Genomic DNA, 21,202 nt, shown 5'->3' with positions numbered 1-21,202 from the left:
GATGACAGCTCTTTGCAAGGTCTCTGGTTTTACTAAACCAATTTTAGGCCTTTGCTGTTCAGTTTAAAGTTGATCCAATGGGAATGTGTGAGGTGGGGATGTGGCTCAGGGGTTCAGCTCATCAGCATCCTCCAGGCACAGAGAACTGTTAGGACACTCCATGGGGTGAATTTTCCCCAGTGACACCTTTTAGAAACAGATTCCCTTGATCATATTCGCTTGGTAAATCCCAGACCAGCTCTGAACACCCGAGCTGAGGTGGTTCTGGAGGGATCTCTGCCGTGCCCCGTGAGGATGACCGCGGTTCGCTTTGCACTTGTTAACTCGCAGGGGGTGGAGATGGAGCCAAGCCCCAGCGCCGGGATCAAACCCACGGGCACAGCGCCGGCAGCGGAGGGGGCCTGGCGCTGGGGATGGCCCCGCACTGTCCCGGCAGTGTCCGCACAGTGTCCCTGCAGTGTCCCTGCACTGTCCCGGCAGTGTCCGCACAGTGTCCGCACAGTGTCCCTGCAGTGTCCCTGCACTGTCCCGGCAGTGTCCCCGCAGTGTCCCCGCAGTGTCCCGGCATTGTCCCGGCAGTGTCCGCACAGTGTCCCCGCAGTGTCCCCGCAGTGTCCCGGCATTGTCCCCGCAGGCTGGTGACAAGGCTCCCCCCTGTGGGACGTCCCCGCACCGCAGAGCCGTGCCCAGCCCGTCCCGCACGCTCCGTGCGCGCCGGCAGTGCCCGGGGGGCACAGGGTGGCCCGGGGGGCACAGGGTGGCACAGGCTGCAGGGTGTCCCCAGCCGAGCACCCCAAGCGGAGCTGGGATGGAAGCTGTGCAGCAATCCCGCTGCCCGAACAGCCCCTGCGGAGCTTCCCGTGCTCGGGCTGGCTGGCCAAGCCCTGGGATTTTCAAGATGCATTGAGGCGAAAAAAAAAGGAAAAAAAAAAAAAAAAACCCCTCTGTTGTGGGTCTGTGGTTCATGTGGCCATGAAGGAGCTGCGTGGGCAAGAGCAATCCTCCGGCAGCACCCGCCTGCCCCCAGGGTCACGGCACTGTCGCTGCCCCCATCTGGCTCTGGACTGACGCCCCCAAAGTCACCAGCGTTACCGGGGATGTGTGCCAGCGGGAGAGACTGCAGCTGGCACAAGCTGTGTGACGCCTCTTCCCTCCCGGGGCCCGTGCTCCTCGCTGCACCAGGTGAGGGCCGTGCTGCAGACCATGCACACGGCCGGGAGCAGCACCGTGGGCTTGGGTCACCCAGATCCCACTGAAACAAGAGCCTGGACAGGACAGAAATGAAACAGTGAATCTGGGGGAGCAGTGAGGAGGCTGGAGCATTATAAAGCCAATATGGAGCTATTGCAATACTATAAGCTACTGCTATTCCTGCTCCCCGGAGAGAAGGGTCCTGGCAGTGGGAGTGATGCTGCTGCCCCAGGGCATCCCTGCTGCCTCCCTCACCGCCCTTGGGCTCAGCCCCATGAGCACACGCCTCCAGCCAAGGCTCCTTATGCCTGATTTCTTCATTGCTAAATGAAATGTGTGATTTTGGACCTGCACACGTGTTTCTTTAACATTTTGTGGTGGTGACTCCTCCCAGTGCTAGCAAGGATGGGGGGACCAGCTGTGGTCGGGCGTGACCTGAGGTAGCTCCCGTCATTAGATAGAAAAATAAAACCCCAATTCTTCTTTCTGAGATAAAGAATTATTTCCAGCATCATACGAAAACAAAGCAGACCAAGGAGGATTATTTTCCCCAAGCAAGATGCTGTTTGAAAACACGCACTTGGAATCACACAAAATTATTTTCCTCCCTTGTTGTTGCAACTTCGCCAAATGAAAAATTTTGATACTGAGTTGGCTTCTGAATTCATGAGACCAGCTTAAAATTCATGATTTTTTTTTTTTTTATTTTAAAAATCTCATTCTTTTTGTTCAGTGTGTACTTCCAGGGCCTTAAAAGATCTCATTTTCACGTGTCCCTTTGACCAGACAAGTTAGAAACCCCCTTTTTCTCCCCCCTCCTCTTCCTTCCTTCCTGATTCCCCACGGACTGAATGAATTCTGGACCCGGGCCTTGAAGCAAACACGAAGCATTGGGAGATTTGCAGTTGATGGTAGGAGTTGTCAAGAGCTGTTGTCAGCACAGCTTACAAGATGTGCACGAACCATCCCCAGCAACTGTTCCTTCCCAAGGCAGCTCTCCTGACAAGGCAGCGAGCACACGGAGCCGCCTCTCCGGGCACGGGAGATGGAAGCAGAGCTTTCCCTGCTGTCAGTTTGAGCGGCGTTGGGCTGGAGCTGGAGAAACACCCCCACCACACCTGCTCCCACACAGCCTGGCTCAGCCCCAGCGTGCCTCTGACGTTCCAGCCCGAGCGGGCTGTGCTGCCGGGACACACCTCGGTGCCCTGGATGGGGTTGGGACAGCCAGAGCTCTGGGTGGGAACAGGTGGCGAGGCCAGGGCTGGCTGCCCATGCCAGGGCTCCAGGAGGACACAGAGGCTTTGTTTGCTCGTGCACAGTGTGGGAGGCTCCCCCAGCTTGGCACCAGAAGGTTAGTGCTTTTCAAAAGACTATTGTTTTCACCCTGTGTTTTTGGAAAAACAAAGGGCGAGCCAGGCAGAGGCATGAGAACCACTCTGGCTTCTTCTGCCTGGAGTTTCTGCTGCCGTGGGCACCTCCCTGGCTGCACTCCCAGCCCTGACCTCCTTCCCACGTGGTGTGGTTCAGACCCCTGATCCCGCAGAGCTTTTGCAGATCTTTGCTCACATCTCTCCCTGGTTTCTTTCTCTGATCCTCTCTCAGCAGGAGAGGTCTCTGCTGCATCAGGACCAGTGCTTAGGGCAGAACAAACACACAAAGGTGTTTTCCAAAGACTTCTCCAGCCTTGGCCTTGCATGGGCATCCCAGCTTTTGTTGTGGTGGCCAAAACCCACTGCTTTCATCACTTTAGAGCTGTGGCATGTCTCAGCAGTCGCGGGGCTAATGACCCAAATAAGAGAGAACACCCAAATATATTTGGAAAAACCCCCACATGTGCTTTGAGACTCAGCGGTGGTATCTGAGCTGGGGCTGGCAGGACCTCCAGAGCCTTCACCAGGCTCCAGCTGTGGTGGGACACACAAATGCCCTTTGCCTGGGAGAATTAGGCTCAGGGCTTGTTCTGCCTGGCTTTCACTGCTATCAAATGCCTGCCTAATGAGATTTATTAAATCAACTCACTTTGGTATAACAACGACAGGAATGCAGATCTCCTCTGCACAGCCAGGGCTTGCTGCAACTGTGCACAGCAATTAGAGGTGACTCACAGGGGCAGGTGGACTTGGCCAAGATCCTGAGAGGGCTGGCCCTATCCCTGGGATCCAGGGGGCAAAACTGGCTTCATGGTGATGCCAAGAAAGTGGGTGTTTATCTGCACATAATGTTCATCTGCATATAATGATTTTTTTTTTTTTTTTGCCATAACTGCATTAGCATGGAAGGCGTTTTTCCTTTGGAGGAGTTGCAAGATAACACCTTGTTTATGTACCTTTACATAACAGCAAGGGGCTGCTGCTAATTGGCAGAAATATTTAAGTTTCCCACCTGAGGCTGGTTCTATTTATTGATGAACTTGTCTCCAGCTCAGCTACCCATCACCATAGAGGCTGGGAAAGGGCCTCAGCTCCTGGGTGGTGGCTGCTGGGGAGCCTTGGAGCTGAAGATGCTCTTCCAGGGAGCGAAGGTCAGGTTAACACCCAGAAGGTGTTTCCTAGGTGTGGGTAAGGTGTTTGCTTTGGTTTAGCTTAGCTTGGCTCTGCTCATAGCTCCTTCTCAATGGCAGCAACAAAGATTTCCTTGTGTAATGCCTGGAAGGATGAAAATTCTCTCTCTCAACCTGAAGTAATGAGCAGTTTCCTGGTTGGTGTCCCCAGCTTGCCCCACAGATAAGGGCTTTAATGCTCTTAAGGTAACAGGGAGCCAAACCTGTCCCTGCTCTTGATAAACTTTAATCTCCCGACCCAGTTCCTGGGTTGAAATGCAGCAGCAGAGAGGGATGTCCCTCAAATCAGAACACTGCAGCTACATGTTAGTAACTTTGAGCACTCCCCAAGCCCTGCCATAAAACCATGCTCCACCTGGGGCAGGTGGGGGGAAGCTGGGAAGATCTGGCCTTTAACCTTGAGGAGTTTTTCCAGGTAAGCAGGTGTTTGTAGCCTTTGTAGTCAGATCCAGGGGTCAGGAATGTGAGTAAAGCTCTTCTCAGCCTATTTAGCGGGGTGAGATGTGTGGATAAAAGCACTGAGATGTTTGGTTTACTGTTTCAGGCTTTAAATTCAAACAGCTAAGTTGGGAGCAGGCTTCATGGGGGGAAACTGAGCCCTGCAGCAGCACCAGGAGCAGCCCCTAGCCAAGTGCTTGGGCAAATGTGAGCTGTGCTGCTAATCCTTTATACAAGAGAATATGTCTGTTGTTTTCTTGCTTTGGCCAGGCCTCCCTTCCCTTCTGCCCAAAAAGTGCAGGCTAAGGACACAGCCCAGGCCTTTGAATTTTGGGAGATCTTGTGGACACAAAGACCAGCCCCTGTTTCAGTGTTGCCAAATAAGTTTTTTGTGATTTAGAGTGTATTTGCTGAGCAAGTTGGCAGATGCTCTGAACTGGCAGAGGTGGAGGGAGATCATCACGTGGGACAAAACCAAGGAGAAAGTCTCATCTGTGGCCTTACTGCTGAGTGCAATACGGAGCTTGAAAACCATCCTGGGGAAAGGAGCAGGTTGAATGAATCTGGTTAAACAGTAGGATTTCCATAACTGGTGTTGCTTTAAGTGCTATCTCTAAATGCTTCCTCCATGAAGGAACCATCATTAAAGCAAATATTTAAATAATGTCAGAGGCTCCTTGACCCTGAAGTGTGCAGGGCTGAGGGGAGGGCACAAGTCACAAAGAAAAGCGTACTGTTATCTTTGTTGCTCAATCTCTAGCATTCCTTACCTTTTATATAAAAATCAGTATTAATAAATCCAGCTGACCTGAAAACAAATACTCCTTTGAGTCAGGTGCCAAGGGGACCTCAAATGAGAATGTGAAAAAAAAACCTTGGTCATGAAAAGAAAACATCATCAGTGTTGAACAGATGAATGTGGTTTGAAACAGCAGTCTCATCCCTTTGGACACCACCACATTGACAAAGCTCTGACAGAAATCATCGGTCCTCTTGCCCTGTGTTTTCCTTTGGTCTCCTGGTCACCTCTGGTTACTTTCTGTTGCCACCAAAGGTCACAGTCTTGTGGATCCACTGCTACTTTTAATTGCAGCTCTGACTATTCACATGCAATGTCAAGTGTCAAACAGCCCTTAAGCAAACAAGACCTTTCTGGACACCACCCCAACCATTCCCTTCTGTTTCCTGAAGCCTGTAGGCTGTGTTCTGCCTCACCTTTTGCAGGTACAAGCCCAGGCTAAGCCTGCTGAAGTACACAGAGCTACTGTCACTTCACAGCACAAGTAGGATCAAACTAAAGCTCCAGGGACAGCAGTTTATCTGCCCAGAGTAAGCACTTGTTTTTCTAATATGATTGCAAATTAATTCCAGAGATAATGTGATACCATGTAATTGAGAGTCCCCTGAGCTGGTACCAGAGTCTATTTTTGCCAAGTTCTCTGCAGACCAGTGAGGATGTTATTGCTCCACCAGAAATGAAGATGTAGGGAGTCCTTTCTTACTTTGAAGGTTTGTGTCTTATACCCCTGTGCTGCTAAAGATCTTTCTCTCATCCCTAAAAGTTAATGCAATACTTAATTTTCTTTCTTCCTTCCACCTTCTCTCATTCTTGTATTGCTGGGTATGAGATGGGCCAAAGGCTGTGTTTGTGCTGCAGTTATGACAAGGTTGACTGGATCTTTGCAAGTTAGAGAGATAAAAAAGCTGTGGAGAGGGTGCTGCAGCCCTTTTCTTTATCTGGAATGTTAATTTGAATATGTCCTCAGCCCAGCCATCAATTTGGCATGGAATTTGTAAGTGGGTACTTGTCTCTGGAACCTCTAACCTACTGCTGGACAAGACTGAAGCCGGCCAGTGGCTTCCCCTCTTACCCATGCCTGCTGCCAGGCTGGGGGTTTCAAAGCTCCTGGCACACACAGTTTGTCCCTCAGGGTTCCCATGAAACACCTTGAGTGACACAAGGGATGGGGGTGAAGTCTCCAGGCTGCTGTGAAGGCAGTCAGGGGGGTTCCTGTGGATTGGTGCCATCTGGGGCTCTGGGATTCTGCAGGATACAGGTGATGGAGAGGGGCTGTGTTCCAGCCAAGGGACCTGTGAGTGCCTGGGGTAACCCCTCCCAAGCTGCCCAAACCCTTGAGCTGCTGTGGAAATGCAAAGGGGGAAGGATGTTAGTAAGAGTTGCAGTGTAAACTTGATTTCTGCAAGGCTCAAAGACAGTTGGTCAGAAGAAACCTGTTTATTGTGAGGTTTAGGAAAAAAATTCTATGCAAATTGCTTTTTTTTTTTTTTTTTTTGCCAAGTAATGGGGTTGATACAGAACTTGGAATTATAATTTTAAGAATGCAAGTACATAATATCTTCTTCAACAAACACAAAACAAACTTCTTCAGGGAATATTAAATGAACAAATGCTTCCTAAAATAAATGGGCAACAAATCTGGGGTGGGAGGGACAAAATAAAACAACAACTCAACTCAGAAGCCAAAACCCCACTGAAGAAGCAGCAGTCACATCTTCAATTTTATGCTCAGGCTGTACTTTCACTTTGCTTTTCCTGTTCGATAGCTGGCAGAAAAACAGGAAACAAAAACACCATCAGTGAACTTTACTGCTTATGAACAATAAACTTTGCCTTCCTGTAGAGACAGAATGAGGGAGTTTTGGGGGTGTACAGCCTGAAGAAAAGAAGGGTCTGGGGAGACTTTAGAATCCCTTCTAGCACTTAAAGGAGCTACAAAAGAGCTGGAGGGGGACTTTGGACAAGGGCCTGGAGTGACAGAAAAACAGGGAATGGCTTCACACTGACAGAGGGCAGGGTTAGATTAGATGTGAGAAAGAAATTCTTCCCTGTGAGGGTGGTGAGGCCCTGGCACAGGTTTCCCAGAGAAGCTATGGCTGTCCCATCCCTGGAAATGTTCTAGGCCAGTTTGGAGGGCTTGGAGTAACCTGATCTAGTGCGAGGTGTCCTTGCCCATGGTGTGGGGTTGAAACAAGATGATCTTTAAAGTCCTTTATAACCCAAACCAATTCAATGATAATGGTTCTGCAGGATACCAATTTCTATGGTCATACACAAAGCCAGAGAATGAAATCCATAATTGGTTGTTTTGATCATCCTGAAAATGACAACTCATTCCCACATCTGCATAGCTAGATGGGAGCAGGTCATGGTGTGCAAAGCTCCTCTTGTATTTACAGCTTTAGCATTGGCAAGGATAATAGAACAGGGGAAAAATCAGGTATGTAAGGTTGAGACTGTGCTTGTGCATGGCTATCAGCACACACATCCATGGTGATTAGCAATTCTCTTCTGAAGGAAACTGCTCACAAAATCTGCTCCAAATGCTCTTTTCATATCTGAAGCTGAACATGAATCCCAGCCTTATCTGGCTGCCTGTGCACAGTGTGTATGGGAGAAGACCCCACAGGAGAAAAGCTCAGGGGTGTTTTTCTGAGGGAGACTGCCTGTTAGATGAGGATGCTGATGGGTTTGCTTGCAGCCTTATTCCCAGAGAAGGTGCCTGGAGGTCTCCTGCCCAGGGCTGACAGCAGGTACCAGTGGGAGGCAGCAGCTCATCTGCCTGATAACATTAAATCCAGAGCCCAGCACCCTCTGGGGATGCTGCCTGGCCTGCCAGGGATGGGCAAAGGGTCCCCTGTGCCTCCAGGGGGGCTGGTAACAAGGTAATTACAAACAGATTGATCCTGTTACCAGCACCCAATGGGAACACTGGTCTTGCTTTTAGCAGAAGCAAGAGCAATCCCATCAGAAAGGGTTTTTCAGACAAAATGCACCGCTGGTTATAATTACTGACATCCTTGGAAGCCCAGCATAGAGTCTTAGTATTATCCCCACTTAAAGTCAGGGATGAGTTTGAGCCTGTAATCCTGTGATTAGTATTCATTTTGCATATGAACTGCAATATGGATTATGTCCTTGCTACTCATACTTCAAATAGCCTCATAAGCACTTACTTTCTTTAGTGGGCAGTGGATTTTTCTCTCTGGTTTCTGTCTTCTTCAGCTTGGTCTTGTCAAATGTTTCAATTTCTGCAAAATCTGGTTTGTCGGACATGATGGGTCCTGACAAAGAAAGGGAAAACACACCCATGGCTTCATTAGCTAGTGCTGTGATACCAGCCATCTGCAAAGCATTTTCTCCTCAAGAGAAAAAAAATGAAAATACCATAAAAATGGTTATTCAAAAACCTCCACAAACCTAACACTCAATCTGGGACCTTTCCCCAAGGCTTGGCTCTTTCAGAGCAAAAGAGGAAACACATAAATAGAATTTTCTCTAGATTATTCAGATGTAATTTCTAAAAATCATATTTTGCACATGGCAACAAGAATAATCTGTAATAAAGAGAAAATGATTAATTGTCAGCAATCCACAGTGCTCCCTGACATAAACCTGCATTTTAAGAAATTCTGCTAACTGGAAAAATCTATAATAAACCCCGAATACAACAGGAACAAAGAGTTTCAAATATGATTTTCTTTTAATTAATAGGATTTGTCTTTCATTCTGAGCCCCCTATTCTGACTACATCCATCCCCTGAGCTGCTGTGGACACTTGAACATAACAATAGCGGACTGGTTCCCCCAGCCCTTTGTTTGCTCTTGCTCCATATCCCAGTCACAGCTCAATGGCTTTGATTATACTCTATTATAATAAAGAGAATTCCACAAAGCACACAAGCATTTCACCTGTAAAACTTCCCAAATCCAATTCCTCCTTTTATTAAGAAATTCAAGTTAAAATCCAGCCTGGGCGTTATTCCCCTGATTTCAGTGGAGTTTCCCATCAAGGCAAGGTTTGGCCCGGAGATGGCTGATATAATTAAATTTTTTCCTTCCTGCAGAAAATCAGATTTCATTGCTATCTGCACTGAGACAACAGAGTAAATATTCACAAGGAAAAAAAAATTTAAAAAATGAAAAGCTACCGAAACCACATGGCATTACCGTCTGGCTGCTCTCTCTTCAGCTGCTTGGTGGCTGTCTGAGGCAGTGTGAGTTGAAAAAGGTCAGGGTAATCCCTCCTCTCCTCTCCTCTCCTCTCCCCTCCTCCCCCCTCCCCAACCCATCGCTATTAATATTGATTAGTTTAGTGCTGGGATTGCTCAGCGTTTAGGGAAAGGACAGATTGCTCCTGTAGAAAGTGCATGAGGGAGGGAAATGGGAAAACTGACATGGAAAACTGCCAAATTACATCTTGATTTTTCTTTTTTCTGTTCTCTTCATTTACCATGACAATCATATTGAAGTTCCCCTTCCCACCATTTCCCAGTGCTGAGGTTTGGAGTAAGGTTGAGGTCTGGGGGTTGCAGCTGCCAGATTAATTTTTCGGAGGGAGGGGATTGTAGGTGCATTCAGCAACACGCCTGGGGATCATCCCTGCCTGCCCAGGCTGGCAGAGGCACAGGCTTGGGGCTCTGGAGGGCTCTCAGCACAGCCATGGTGTGATTGCCATGACCAAGGGCCAAGTCTGAGATTAGCACAGCCCAGGCACCACAGTGACATCCAGGAATGTGTCCTAAAGGGATGTACAATGAATTTCTGCTTGTCCCTGTTTTGGTAGCTGTTAATTCACTTGCTGGTACCTCCCTCAGCCCACGGCTCTGGAAACAGGGAGGGAAGGCCTGTGTGCATCCTCCTGGATACTGGAGTGGGTTTCCTCTCATGTACCTTTCAGTGTCTCCTCCTGAAATTCCTGTCTAGGCTCCATGACAGTCAGAAGGAAGGCAATGAAGTTGGGATAAAATTAATTGTGCCCTAGGAGTACCTGGTTTTCTCTACTGACTGTAAAGCAGTTTGAGCAGTGAGCTCAGAGAGACAGAGATGTCTCTCAGCTGACTGAGAGCCCCTGGAAGGCCTGTGGATCTTTCTGTTGGCACCACAGGCTTAGGTAGAGTGGGTTTGAGTCTGATACGTCTGCATGGAGAAAATGGTTTTAATGTGCTTAAATGTGTCTTAAGGACCTCTTTCTTACAATGTTTGTTTAAGCTAAAACAATGAACAGGTTTGTGGTTGGACTTGATATTAAAGGTTTTTCCCAGCCTAAGGGATTTGTGCAGGCTGGCTCAGTTATCTCTGCATCTGCACTGACCACACCAAATCACTGTGTGTGTGCACCATATTTAATGTCAGGACTCGGTTCCTTTGCTTCCATCCCACATATCCAACCAGTTGTCACAAATAGAAAGCTGTGTTCCTGACTGAAACCCCCCGAAAAAGCACGAAGGCAGCCACTGGGTGAATATTTGGTGTAAGCCGTAGCTGAGATTTGGCACTGAAGAGTTTTTCTGTCTGTTTAAAGAGACAGCATTAACCTCTTGTTTGGCTGGATACGAGGTCTAGATCAGAAAATACTTTAAAACATAATCTGAGTGATTCATGAAGCCAGGCAGCTAATGCGTTTCAGTTTTTTAAATATTTGTCCATTTTTAAAAATAACAATTATAATTATGATTATGAAGAGAGACTGAAAGGACAAAACCTCTTAAACTTCAAGAGTAGCACAAGTTCTCTCAGTTGCAGAAAGCAAACAAAGTGTTTAGAACAGCAAAGCAGAAGAACCTCACTTTTGGTTTTCTGTGTCCAGTCACAGGCTCTGCCCCCAGGATCCACAGCAGAGTTCAGGCTCTTCTAAACATGCTAAGACAGGGTGTGCATGCTTGTTTTCACCACCACTGCCACTTTAATTGCCCAATTTATTGTCCAACCTAATACTTAAACAGTTTGGGATACATTGTTTGGGTTTTTAGGCTGAAGATGACCAAGTTTTTAATTGATATTGTGCTGTGTTTGTGAGGAAGGTGCAACAGTGTTGAGCCAAATAACATCATGATGAGAACTTACACATCCTCACTCTGCTGAAATCAGGAGATACTCATCTCCATAACAAACATCTTGACCATTGCATAAAGTGCCTGTCAAGTTTCTGTAGCTTGTAAATTCAGTGCTGTGGTCAAACATAGCTCGTGTGGGATTCAAACCTCATGTTTATATACTCATGGCAGCACACACAGCTGGATGCAGTTTAAATATGGAAAATTTGGAATTTGGCCTGAGGGTATTGCATACTTTGAGGTAAAGATGGGTAGGTAATATCTTACTCAGATGCCTTTTCCTTTCACTAGTAATGGAAATATTTTTGCTATATGAGCAGCAAAGCTGTTCTTTGTCAGGTTTTTAATTGCAGGACTTCAGAGTCACTGTCTTCAGTAGGGGGAACGTGGCATTTACCTGGCCTTGGGAAGATTGTGGTTGCAATGAAAACCTTAACTTTCTTCGTGTTGCACAGAGGCAGAGGAATTAAGTGTATAGAAATACGAAAAACCAGTGGAGCATGTAGACTATAGGATCTTTACAGATGCTCTACACATAAAGCATATAAAGCTACACTGGTATGGCTGTGCCTGAAAAGCTGCCTCATACAATGGAAACTGTATTTTATTTCAATTTGCTGCCAAAAGATGAAGGACTGAGTCAAACCTGCCAGGACTGACACTTCTGATACCAGTGAGTCACCTGCCATTGACAGCATTAAACCATGCCTGGCAGCACAAGGCACCGAGTCTGTCAGACACCCACAGAGCAGCAGGAAAAACAAACACTTGCTCCCAGGATACAGTAATAGGTGAGAGGAAACGTTTAGAGGGAGCTCAAGTGAAAAGTCTGAAAAGTGAAGCTGGGAGGTTTGGACCCTGCTGCCACTTGACCTTTTCCCTTGGCTGCTGTCACTTGGAAGCAGCATGCCCAGCCCGTGCATATATGTATACATACAAACACACATACACACACACACATATATGGGGTGTAGCCTTTAGCAGGCTGGGGGATGCTGTGCTCGTGTTTGGCACAAGAGGTGCTCTGGAAATGCCAAGTTTCATAGAGACGAGGTGGGCAACTGCCAGAAGAAGGGGTTTCTTTCTCTTCAGTGCAGCAGTGGGAACCAAATGGTCTCTATTTCCACGGGGAGCTGAGGGGGGACAAAGCACCCTAAGGCGAGCAGCCGGGTAGAGGAACAGACGCTCGAGCAGATCAGTGTCTGTAGCTGAGCCAATAAGCTGACATAACTGATTTTATAATCACATTAGTGCTGTCTCGAAATAACACACCCACTCAAATATAACAGTGATTTCATTTTCAAAATGCTGTGGTATTTTTGGTGCTAAAGGTAGGGGATCAATTTGTCAAGGCTGAAAGCTGGGCTGGAATCTGCACAGACCTTAATTCCTATAGGTCCCTGTGAGCACTGAGCACCTTCCAGGCAGGTAGCAGGATTGGGTATATTATGAGCTGTCCTTAGAAGGTTTCCCGTCCTCAGGGGAACAGGAACAAGAAAAGACTACAGCTTCACTGAAAGGGTTTTCTTAGTTCTCTTTGTGCCTTTTGTTCCATCTTGCTGCCAAAAAAAATATCCCTGTTTGGGAACGGAGACAGGTTCCCAGGCTAAGAGACAATGAATGCTGGGGGTGTAAGGAAGGCACTGATCCCTCTTTGGCAGACTCTCTGCTGTAATGCTGCACTGCCAGTCAGTAAATACTCCACACTTGTCTTACACTGGACATTTTATCGTTACCTAAGGTGTTTCATCTTCCTTATCAAGACCATTGAACCTTGAGGGTAGGTACATGCAGAAGATGAGCGGTGAGGAGAGGCAGTTTTAGACAATCTTTCTCCTTGGGCTATTTTTTCCAACCCCATGTTTTCCAAATAGCTCAGGAGTTCAGACAAGTCTATACCAGAAGCCTTGTTGCAGCAAAGAGCAAAAGGAGAAAACATAAGCTAGTGGGAGTAGAAATTTCCTCTCTCTCTCTCTTTTTTTTCTTTTTTTTATATTATAAAACTTGGTATGGGGGTGAATTTTTCAAAGTTTAACCAGATGGAGATTCTTGCAACAGAGCTTTCTCAAGAACTGACCCAAAAGCACGTCTTCCAGCACAAAGTACTTGGCTCTGTCCTGGCTCCTTCCAGCAAAATGTGTTGACCCATGCATGAATTATTAAAGGAAAAAGTAGAATTAATACAGAATGTCCATGCACAGGCTTCTCTCCCCAAAGCCAGGGTGGGGAATGAAGCATGTGATGTGTTAGTCACATTAGTTAGTGCTACAGAACACATGACAGTTTGTGATGAATACTCGTCTAGAGACACAAGTTTAGCATGACTTTGAGTCTTTAACAGTCTTTTTTTTTTTTTTTTTTTTCCCTCCTTTCTGTCTCTGGACAGAAGCATCTCCTGCAAGCATCAATTTAGGGAAGGAGTAAGACAGGGAAATCTTGGATGAGCATTGGGAGTGTGCTCAAACATGGCTTTTCTCAGTGTAGCTGGCTGCTCTGGAATTAAACAATCCACTCTTGAGATTCTCCCTCTCTTTGCTTCACAGAGGAGAAACATTACCATTCAAATTGTGAAATTGTGGCACCCACTGTGCAGCAAATAAATAACCAACATAATGCAGGAGAAGATAGATCAAAGATCATAAAATCTAGAGATATACTAACTTTATGTTATCTTCAGATTTTCCTTTTGTCCAGAGGAAAAAGGACAATAGGTGGGTCTGTTGTTACAATCTCTGCTGTGCTGGGGTAGCTACAGAGGTGAGGAATTCTTTGTTCCTGGGATTCAGGGCTGTGGATGTAGTCCTCAGGGGCACCTCACCAGAACTTCTCTTTGTGTTGCCAAATCATTCCACTCTCAATAGCCTGGGACTCCTGGTAGCTTGAGTGGATTTATGTTTGGGGAGAAGATAAACCCTGAAGTTTTTCAGCTGCTTAAGGACACAAGGCTGCTGAAGCAAAGGAACAGAAAAGACAGCCAAGTAATCTTTTCTAGCTGATTACTCTGAGCAATTTACAGAATAAAAACTTGTATTTCTCCATCATCTTTTCAAAAAATCATTTTCCAATTTTATAAGCTTGTTATACAGTGTAGGTCAAACACACAGGTATTACATGTTGTGTACAAGGTCGACAATTATGTAAGAAAATGGTAATAACTAAGTTCCACATCTGTTAACTTCTGCCTTTTCCATGAAAACTGCAAGTATTTTATGTTAAACACGGTTTTTCTTTTTTAAAATATGAAAAAGATAATAAAGAAAGATGATACTGTTTACCTCTCCTGGCATCTGAAGTGAACATCTCTTTCTTCAGAATCTGAGTGAACTAGAACATATTTAATGAGTACTTCTATGGATTTTTTTTCCTTGCAATTGTATGTAAAGTGCCAAAATCAGTTTGATTAAAGCTCTGACTTCATCCCTGGGTTAACCTGAGCTCTGTCAAAGTGACTCCTCTGAAGTTAGTGTACCTTGAGTATGAGTGACCACACCATGAAATAACATGGGAGCAGCAGAGAGTGATTGTGTTGGCAGCTGACAAATTGTGGTAACGGGAACTGTAGCCTTTCCTCAACCCAAGGTAAAAGCACCACAGCAGCTTGAGCACAGATTCCATGTGAGTGCAAAGAATGGGAATTCAACAGCTACGGGGACACACAAGCTTTAATTTGAGTTAACTTTATCCTTGGGGCATGAGTGTGTATGTCCACAGCCCAAGCTGGTGAATGCAGAGGAAAGCAAATAGGAAGTAAAAAATGCAAGTGTGCAGTACTGCAATTTTCTCTTGCCTGGTGCATATGTTGAGTGATTTTCCCCTTTGGATGAATACTAGCTTGCACAAAATTCAAATAACTCAGCTGTCTACAGATGGGGGGTGGGGAGGAGTGTGGGAAGGGGAACAGACGGAAGGAAATGGAATTGAGAAGACTGAATTAACCTTTCGATGTCTTGAATTTCAAGGAGGGAAGAATTTTCTCTTGTTAAGTCTGCAACCATGCAATTAAAATATGAACAAGCCTTAAAAGACACATTTGACCCATATTCCTAGATTTCTACTTTAAAGACAGATCTTCTAAAACCAAGATTAAGATCCAAAAAGTGTTCAGAGGCAGGGAAAAAAATCTCATGCTGTAAATGTTTATTTTAACCACAGAACTCTAGTAGAAAAATGAGTAAAAATGTCTGACATTTACGCAGAACATGTGCCTTTGATACTGAATTCAGTTTAAAAAAAATCCTTACATATGTGTCTAGTAATGGCTGACAGTCTTTGAAATGATGAATGGTTTTCTCTCAGCTGGAGTTTGTGTTTCTATAAAATAGATCCTTTAACCTGTTTGCTTGAGTGTTGTGAAACCTCATTTTTTAATACAGGGCAAAACTTTAAACTGAACTTTGATTCTTAGGTGCCCTTTTGGACACTATGAATTAGAACAACTGAGTACTTGCTGATATGAGAGTTTCCATGGAGAGTTATAGATGTTCAGCAAGACCAAGTGCTATGTGCTGGGCATCCTGAAACACAACATTTGTTAGAAAATGCTGCAATGCTGGAGAAGAACAAAGTAAAGACTCAGCTTGGGGACATGTCTGTTTGTGGATGAAATATGCAGGAAAGGAAAGCTCTTTGCAGAGCATCCAGTTGGAAAGGTGTTTGCAGGTTTGCTAATTCTTCCTTGGTGTTGAAAGGATTCGCCGTCAATATTTTTTGCAAGATATCAATAGGATACACTTAAGGCAAAAATGGAGCACTTCCAAGTTCAGAAAAATGTATCAAATAATTTGTAGGTGAACAATTAAACCCAAAAGCTGACTTTGCTGACATACAGATAATTTCCAGGAAAAACTGTTTGGCATACACGGTATTACAACAGATGATGTCTTGTTTTGCTACATGTCAGATTCCCATTTCCTCCTAGTAAGATAATAACCTAATATGAAGGTAAGGAATTGTATGGCAGGCTATCAACCTTCCAAGCATTCTACGGCTTTGCAAAGATGATTTATGTTCTGGAGTATTTTAGCTCAGTTTTTACTAAGCCTTGTACAACAGTGAGCACAGTTGGGATAAGGATATTTTTCTTTTAGTTTCTTCAATTTCTGATGAGGTGTAATGCAGGGCTCTTGCTGGAAGTAGACTTAATTGTAAGCTAAATTCTTCAGAGAATATTTATTCTAGTTCATGATGGGAACTGACGATATATGAAGGAAACATGGCTCCAGTTCTTCTGTGACACATACAGGCAATAGTGATTTGTGCTTATGAATGGCTTTTCCTGAAAACAGGGAAATTACACTAGTAATTATTTCAGATCTACTGAGTTACTTTGTAAGCACTTAGCAGTCAATCTCTGCAAGGATTTGTAAGAAAACACACTGAGCTGCAGAAATGCCCCCCCCTCCATGGTGTGGCTCTGGACATGGATTTACTGATGAAACAGGGATACCATGGCACTCTGGCTCTTCAGTCCCAAGGGCCAGATGCTGACCAGTTGTACCTGCCAAGCCCCTGGAGCTGTGCAGCACCTGGGCAATGAGTCCTTTGCTCCTCATTAGCCTCCCACTGGGGCCACGTCACTGTACAGGGCAGTGCAGCGTCACACCTCCTGACATGGGGTGACAGTGCTGTGTCACACAGCGGGACAGCAGCCCTGCCCTGCACAACCCCTGCTCTGAATGTGCCCCTGGGTTTGGAGTGGGAAACGAGGCTGTGGGAGCTCCACAGCCTGCACAGCACCAGAGGGGCAGGAATATGGAATGCTGCCTTCACAATTCAGGTGTGCCTGAGACAGTGGAAAATGCAGTGGGAACAGCTAATGGACATTGCTCTATTGTGATGTTTAGGAGTGATCTGAGAGGCAGATGCTTTCAACAGCTGAATTTCGGGGATATAACCATGCAGCCACTCATTAAGTTGTTGCCTCTCTTCTCTCTCTGTTTACTATCCTAGAAAATGTGGGTAAAGCACCAGACAGAGACTAAGATGGTGAAAAGTCTCAAGGGAAATTCTTACAAAGAGCAGATTAGCTCACGGCATTTGTTCAGCTCAGAGATGAAGAGACAGAGGGGGGCTCTCATCACACCCTCAGCTTCCCTTAAAGGCAAGGGGAGATGCTGATCTTCTCTTCAATGACCAGTCATAGAACCTGAGAAAATGGAATGAAGTTGTGTCAGGGAAAGTTCAGGCTAGACATAAGGAAAAGATTTTCACTGAGAGGGTGGCTGGCCACTGAAAAACACTCCTAAGGGAATTGGTCACAGTGCCAAGCCTGCCAGAGTTCAAGGAGCATCTGGACAATGCTCTTAGTCACATGGTTTAGCTTTAGACAGTCCTGTGAGGAGCACAGAGTTGGACTCTATCCTTATGGGCCCCTTCCAACTTGAGATATTCTATGACTCTGTGACTCCCAGGTTGTCCTCAACCTTTCAAGTAGACAGCAAGAACACAAAGTGAGCAGAAAAGCCTAAAATGGCAGCCTGGGACTGCATATGTCTGCCCCCTGCAAGGAGCCTTGGAAGCCTTTGAAAGGAGGTAGGATAAGCTGGCATGAAATGGTGTATTCAGAGCCAGTTCAGAGGAGAGAAACCACTGCCTTGGACTCAAAACCAGCAAACAGGTGCTGTGCAGTGCCTGCCTACCTGCCTGCCTCTGCTGTCTGTCTCCTCTCACCGCATGTGCTTTCTGTGTCAGGTTTCTTGCAGTTTTATTCCTGTCAACTGGCCAATGGATCTGCTGAAGAGCCAGCTGGAGTCCGCTCTCCCCCGTGTTTCATCAACAAAATTGCCAGCTTGTTCTGATTCAGTATCTTTATTGTTGTTGATGAGGCTAAATGAATCAGAAAGAACACGGCTATGTATACAAAATACAAATTCAGAAACCTCATCCTGATGCGAGGAAATTTTATTAGTGGTTCAAGTGGAGAAGTCTGCTGTGGAAACAGACAGAGAGCACACACAGACCTCCTGGAAGGCCATTTCCCCCAACCCTACATGTTTTATTGGGTTTGTGTGCTACCTCCTAATGACACCAAATCTTCCAGCAGGAAAACAGAGTTTTAAGATCTGATTAAACCCACGCTAATTTACTGTGGGGTTGTGACTCTCCTGTCTTTGGATTCTACATGCAAAACCTTTTAATGAGTCTTATAAATGTATCTCTAGATAAAATTCAGAATCCATGCTGGAAAACCTGAAAAAAATCCTCCCAGCTATTGAAAACACAGAGGTTTCAATTAATCCCATACTGCTTGTATAATTTTTCCCCCCTTTCATATACTCTTTGTCAGTTTTTCACGGGAGAGAAAAAAAAAAAAGCTTTTCCTGAGAGGATTTTTACTAACTAAATCCAAGTTTCCTTAAATGCCTTATTAAACCCACCACCTATGGCTGCTGGCACTGCATGACAGAAAAAGCTGTTGTAGTTTCAGCGTGGCATGTGGGAACCACAGACTGCCAGGCACTGGTTTTAACACTTCGGGTGGAAGCTTGCATCTCCTCTCTAACTTATGCTAACTCACTTTAAGGGTGCTAAATTTTGTGTTTCAAAATGCATTAGCTCTTTGTCAAAGGGCACTTCATTGCTTCTGGCACGCTTAACATTTGGGAAATGTTTGGCAGTGATTGCTCTTGATGCTTCAATTCAGAAGCTTTACAGGAAATATTTTAATATGGTTATGAGAAAAGCAAAACTGGAATGTCAGAATCAATTATGCCAGAAAGGACTTCTGAGGTCGTAAAGTCCAACTTATGTCAACCAGGCCATGGCACTGAGTGCCTTGTCCAAGGTTTCTCTTGAACAGCTCCAGGGATGGTGACACCACCACCTCCCTGGGCAGCCCGTTCCAATGTCCTGTCACCCTTTCTGTGAAGAAATTTCTCCTCATGTCCAACCAAAGCCAGCAGGGTAGGAGCCTGCCTGGTGCCACTGCTGGCTGTGGTCACTGTCTGGGCACCCCAGGATGAGAGGAGAGTCTTAAACTGCACCAGAGGAGGTTTAGGTTGGACAAGAGAAGGAATTTCTTCATGGAAAAGGTGATCAGACATTGGAAAGGCTGTCCAGGGAGGTGTTTAAGGAAACACCGGACGTGGCTCTCAGTGCCCTGGTGTGGTGGACGCGGGGATGCTCAGTCCAAGGTTGGGCTCGATGAGCTCAGAGGTCTTCCCCAAGCTATTTGATTCAGTGACTCGGAGCCCGCACAGGCCGAGGCGGGCGGGTGGCTGAGTTACGCGCGGGCGAGAACACGAGGAAAGCGTTAATTTTGGGGCGACCCTCACCCTCGGCCCGCGGCCACCGCCCCCTCAGGGCGCGGGTCCCGCCCGCCCTCAGCGCCCGCCCCGCCCCGCGGCACGTGACCCCCGGGGGGAGGCGGGCGGGGGGCGCGCGCTCTGCACCTGTCAGTCAGCGCGTCACTTCCGCCCGTCGCCGCCGCTGCCGTCGGGGACCCCCCGCTCGCGGCTCGGAGCTCGGAGCGGCTGTGAGGGCACGGACGGCGTCGGGTCCGGCAGCGCGGCGGCCGCGGCACACGGCGCGGGCAGCGGCCGGCGGAGGAGGGCTGCGAGGAGAGCGGAGCGGCGAGGAGAGGCCCGCGCCGGCCCCCGGGGTAGGAAGAGGCGGAGGAACCTGCTGGTGGTGCTGAGGACGGCGGGGAGGGCGAGTCACCCGGCAACGGTGAGGGGCGCGGGGCGCATGCGCGGGGGTCCCCGCTCGGGCCGCTCGGTGTCACGTCAGGCTTCAGGAACCTTCTGGCACCGGCCCGAGCGGGGCGCGGGAACTTCCTCCTGCCGAGCTGCTGCAGCCGCTCGCGCGGAGCTGTCAAGAGGCGGGAGCGTCTCCCAGGCTGGCGTCGGGGGCACCGCGCAGGCAGCGCTGACAGCCCGGCTCCTCCAGGAGTTGTGCGCCCTGCCTGCTCCCTTCTCCGCGGAGCCGCCGGGTGCCCCTGCCGGGGGGCTTGGCGCGCTGACAGCATCAGCCTCGCAGCTCCCTGACAGCCAGCTTGGTCCCAGCAGTTGCAAGAAGGGCAGTCCCTAAATCGCCTGTGGTCACGAAGGCAGCGCTGGCATTAAGAACGCTGGGTCATGGACTGAACGCCCCAGCCTGTGACCAAATGTATTTTCCGAGGGGTTTGCTGCTGTGGGTTTCCATTGTTCATGGAAGCTCCTTAGGGATTTGAGTATTTGAGTGGAAATGTTTCTTGCTATCAAAAAGTAGCTTTAACCTGAGATGTCCCAGTGTTGGGGTGCTCCTTCAAGGTTTGGAAAAATACAACAGAACCCGACAACAAAAAGCCTGCCATCACATACTGCAACGCCAGCTTTTAATGCACAGCTCTCTTATTCTCAACTTCCTTGGTCTGGCTGCATTTTGAGAAATTTTTACAAAATTTCTTACTGCTGCCAGGCTCAAGATGGGGAAAAGAGGTAACAGATGAAGAAAGTAAATACCACGTAATAACTCTTGCATGTTAAAAAAAAGAAAGCGAATACATAAAAAACTACACAGTTGTTTATTTTTTCTTTGACATGTGTTCCTGAATGTCCTCAGGGATGGAATTGTTAGTTTGTGAATTTAGAACAAATTGTTAAACTGGATTAGCATTCAGGTTTGAAGTTTTCCTGTCTTCCATGCAGTTTAATCTGCAGCATAAAAAGAAAAGAAAGCTGATTTGTTGGCTTATATTATAAGCAGTTTAGCTATTTAGTTTGTTTTCTTTTTTTTTTGTACTGCTCATTACTAGTAATTTGCTTTATGTGTTCTTTGTTGCATAGACTTGAAGATGTTTAGAATCTGTTTTAATCTTCTTTGTCTGTATTTTATACATTGTTTGGCTCCATAGGGATTCTTTCCTTGTCTCGACTATGTAACAATAAGGAATTAAATACCTCAATGTTTTGAAAGCATCAAACTGGAAATTTACAGTATTGTTTTAGAAAAATCAATCAAGTAGAGTGTCCTATGGTTACATTTAAGGAAGCTGACTCGGAGAGGCTCCTGGTAGCTTTTAATGCTTGCAGATTTTGACATGAACGGCATGTCAAAATATCTGAGTTTAGCAAATGATAGTTTTTATCTGCTCTATGTTAGTTTGGGCACTTCATTTTTGTGTTGCTTGGAACACTGGAGGATCTTCTCACACTCATTAAAAGACTTAATTTAACATTT

General features: G+C 46.6%; 2 protein-coding genes across 13 annotated transcripts in view; one reads left to right on the top strand and one right to left on the bottom strand.

Annotated features, from left to right (window-relative positions):
• Positions 1 to 6,482: 6,482 nt before the first annotated feature.
• LOC128814753 (thymosin beta-12-like) lies at positions 6,483 to 20,221 on the bottom strand. 9 transcript variants are annotated; one of them, XM_053990928.1, is made up of 5 exons: positions 19,435 to 19,550; positions 17,683 to 17,869; positions 17,057 to 17,189; positions 8,165 to 8,272; positions 6,483 to 6,754 (listed from the first exon to the last, which is right to left on the bottom strand). In XM_053990928.1, exons 4-5 carry the CDS (start codon positions 8,262 to 8,264, stop codon positions 6,717 to 6,719), a joined length of 138 nt encoding a protein of 45 aa, XP_053846903.1. In that variant the 5' UTR covers positions 8,265 to 8,272; positions 17,057 to 17,189; positions 17,683 to 17,869; positions 19,435 to 19,550; the 3' UTR covers positions 6,483 to 6,716. The 9 variants fall into 9 exon arrangements, 6 of the variants coding, with proteins under 6 accessions (XP_053846903.1, XP_053846902.1, XP_053846901.1 ...); XM_053990927.1 differs by lacking the exon at positions 17,057 to 17,189 and having other exon boundaries at positions 19,435 to 19,545; XM_053990926.1 differs by lacking the exons at positions 17,057 to 17,189; positions 17,683 to 17,869; positions 19,435 to 19,550 and adding exons at positions 8,901 to 9,049; positions 13,706 to 13,989.
• FAM13B (family with sequence similarity 13 member B) overlaps positions 19,555 to 21,202 on the top strand; it is a 44,602-nt gene continuing 42,954 nt past the window's right edge. For 3 of the 4 annotated variants that reach the window (XM_053990922.1, XM_053990923.1, XM_053990920.1), the window contains exon 1: positions 19,628 to 19,711. The gene's annotated coding sequence lies outside the window, so the exon portion shown is untranslated. Of the gene's footprint in view, positions 19,712 to 21,202 lie in introns of all 4 variants that reach the window. The other variant, XM_053990921.1, reaches the window with a different exon arrangement.

Source organism: Vidua macroura, chromosome 15, assembly GCF_024509145.1.
Source record: "Vidua macroura isolate BioBank_ID:100142 chromosome 15, ASM2450914v1, whole genome shotgun sequence".
Classification (NCBI taxonomy): Eukaryota; Metazoa; Chordata; class Aves; order Passeriformes; family Viduidae; genus Vidua; species Vidua macroura.
This window is presented reverse-complemented; position numbering and strand designations above follow the sequence as displayed.

Excerpts from the sequence above, each read along its gene's own strand:
- LOC128814753 (XM_053990925.1), bottom strand. The coding sequence starts at position 20,009 with ATGCTGTCAGCGCGCCAAGCCCCCCGGCAGGGGCACCCGGCGGCTCCG. Across the intron at positions 17,870-19,434 it reads AGTGACGCGCTGACTGACAG|CCTCATCAACAACAATAAAG; the intron begins GTGCAGAGCGCG and ends TGATTCATTTAG.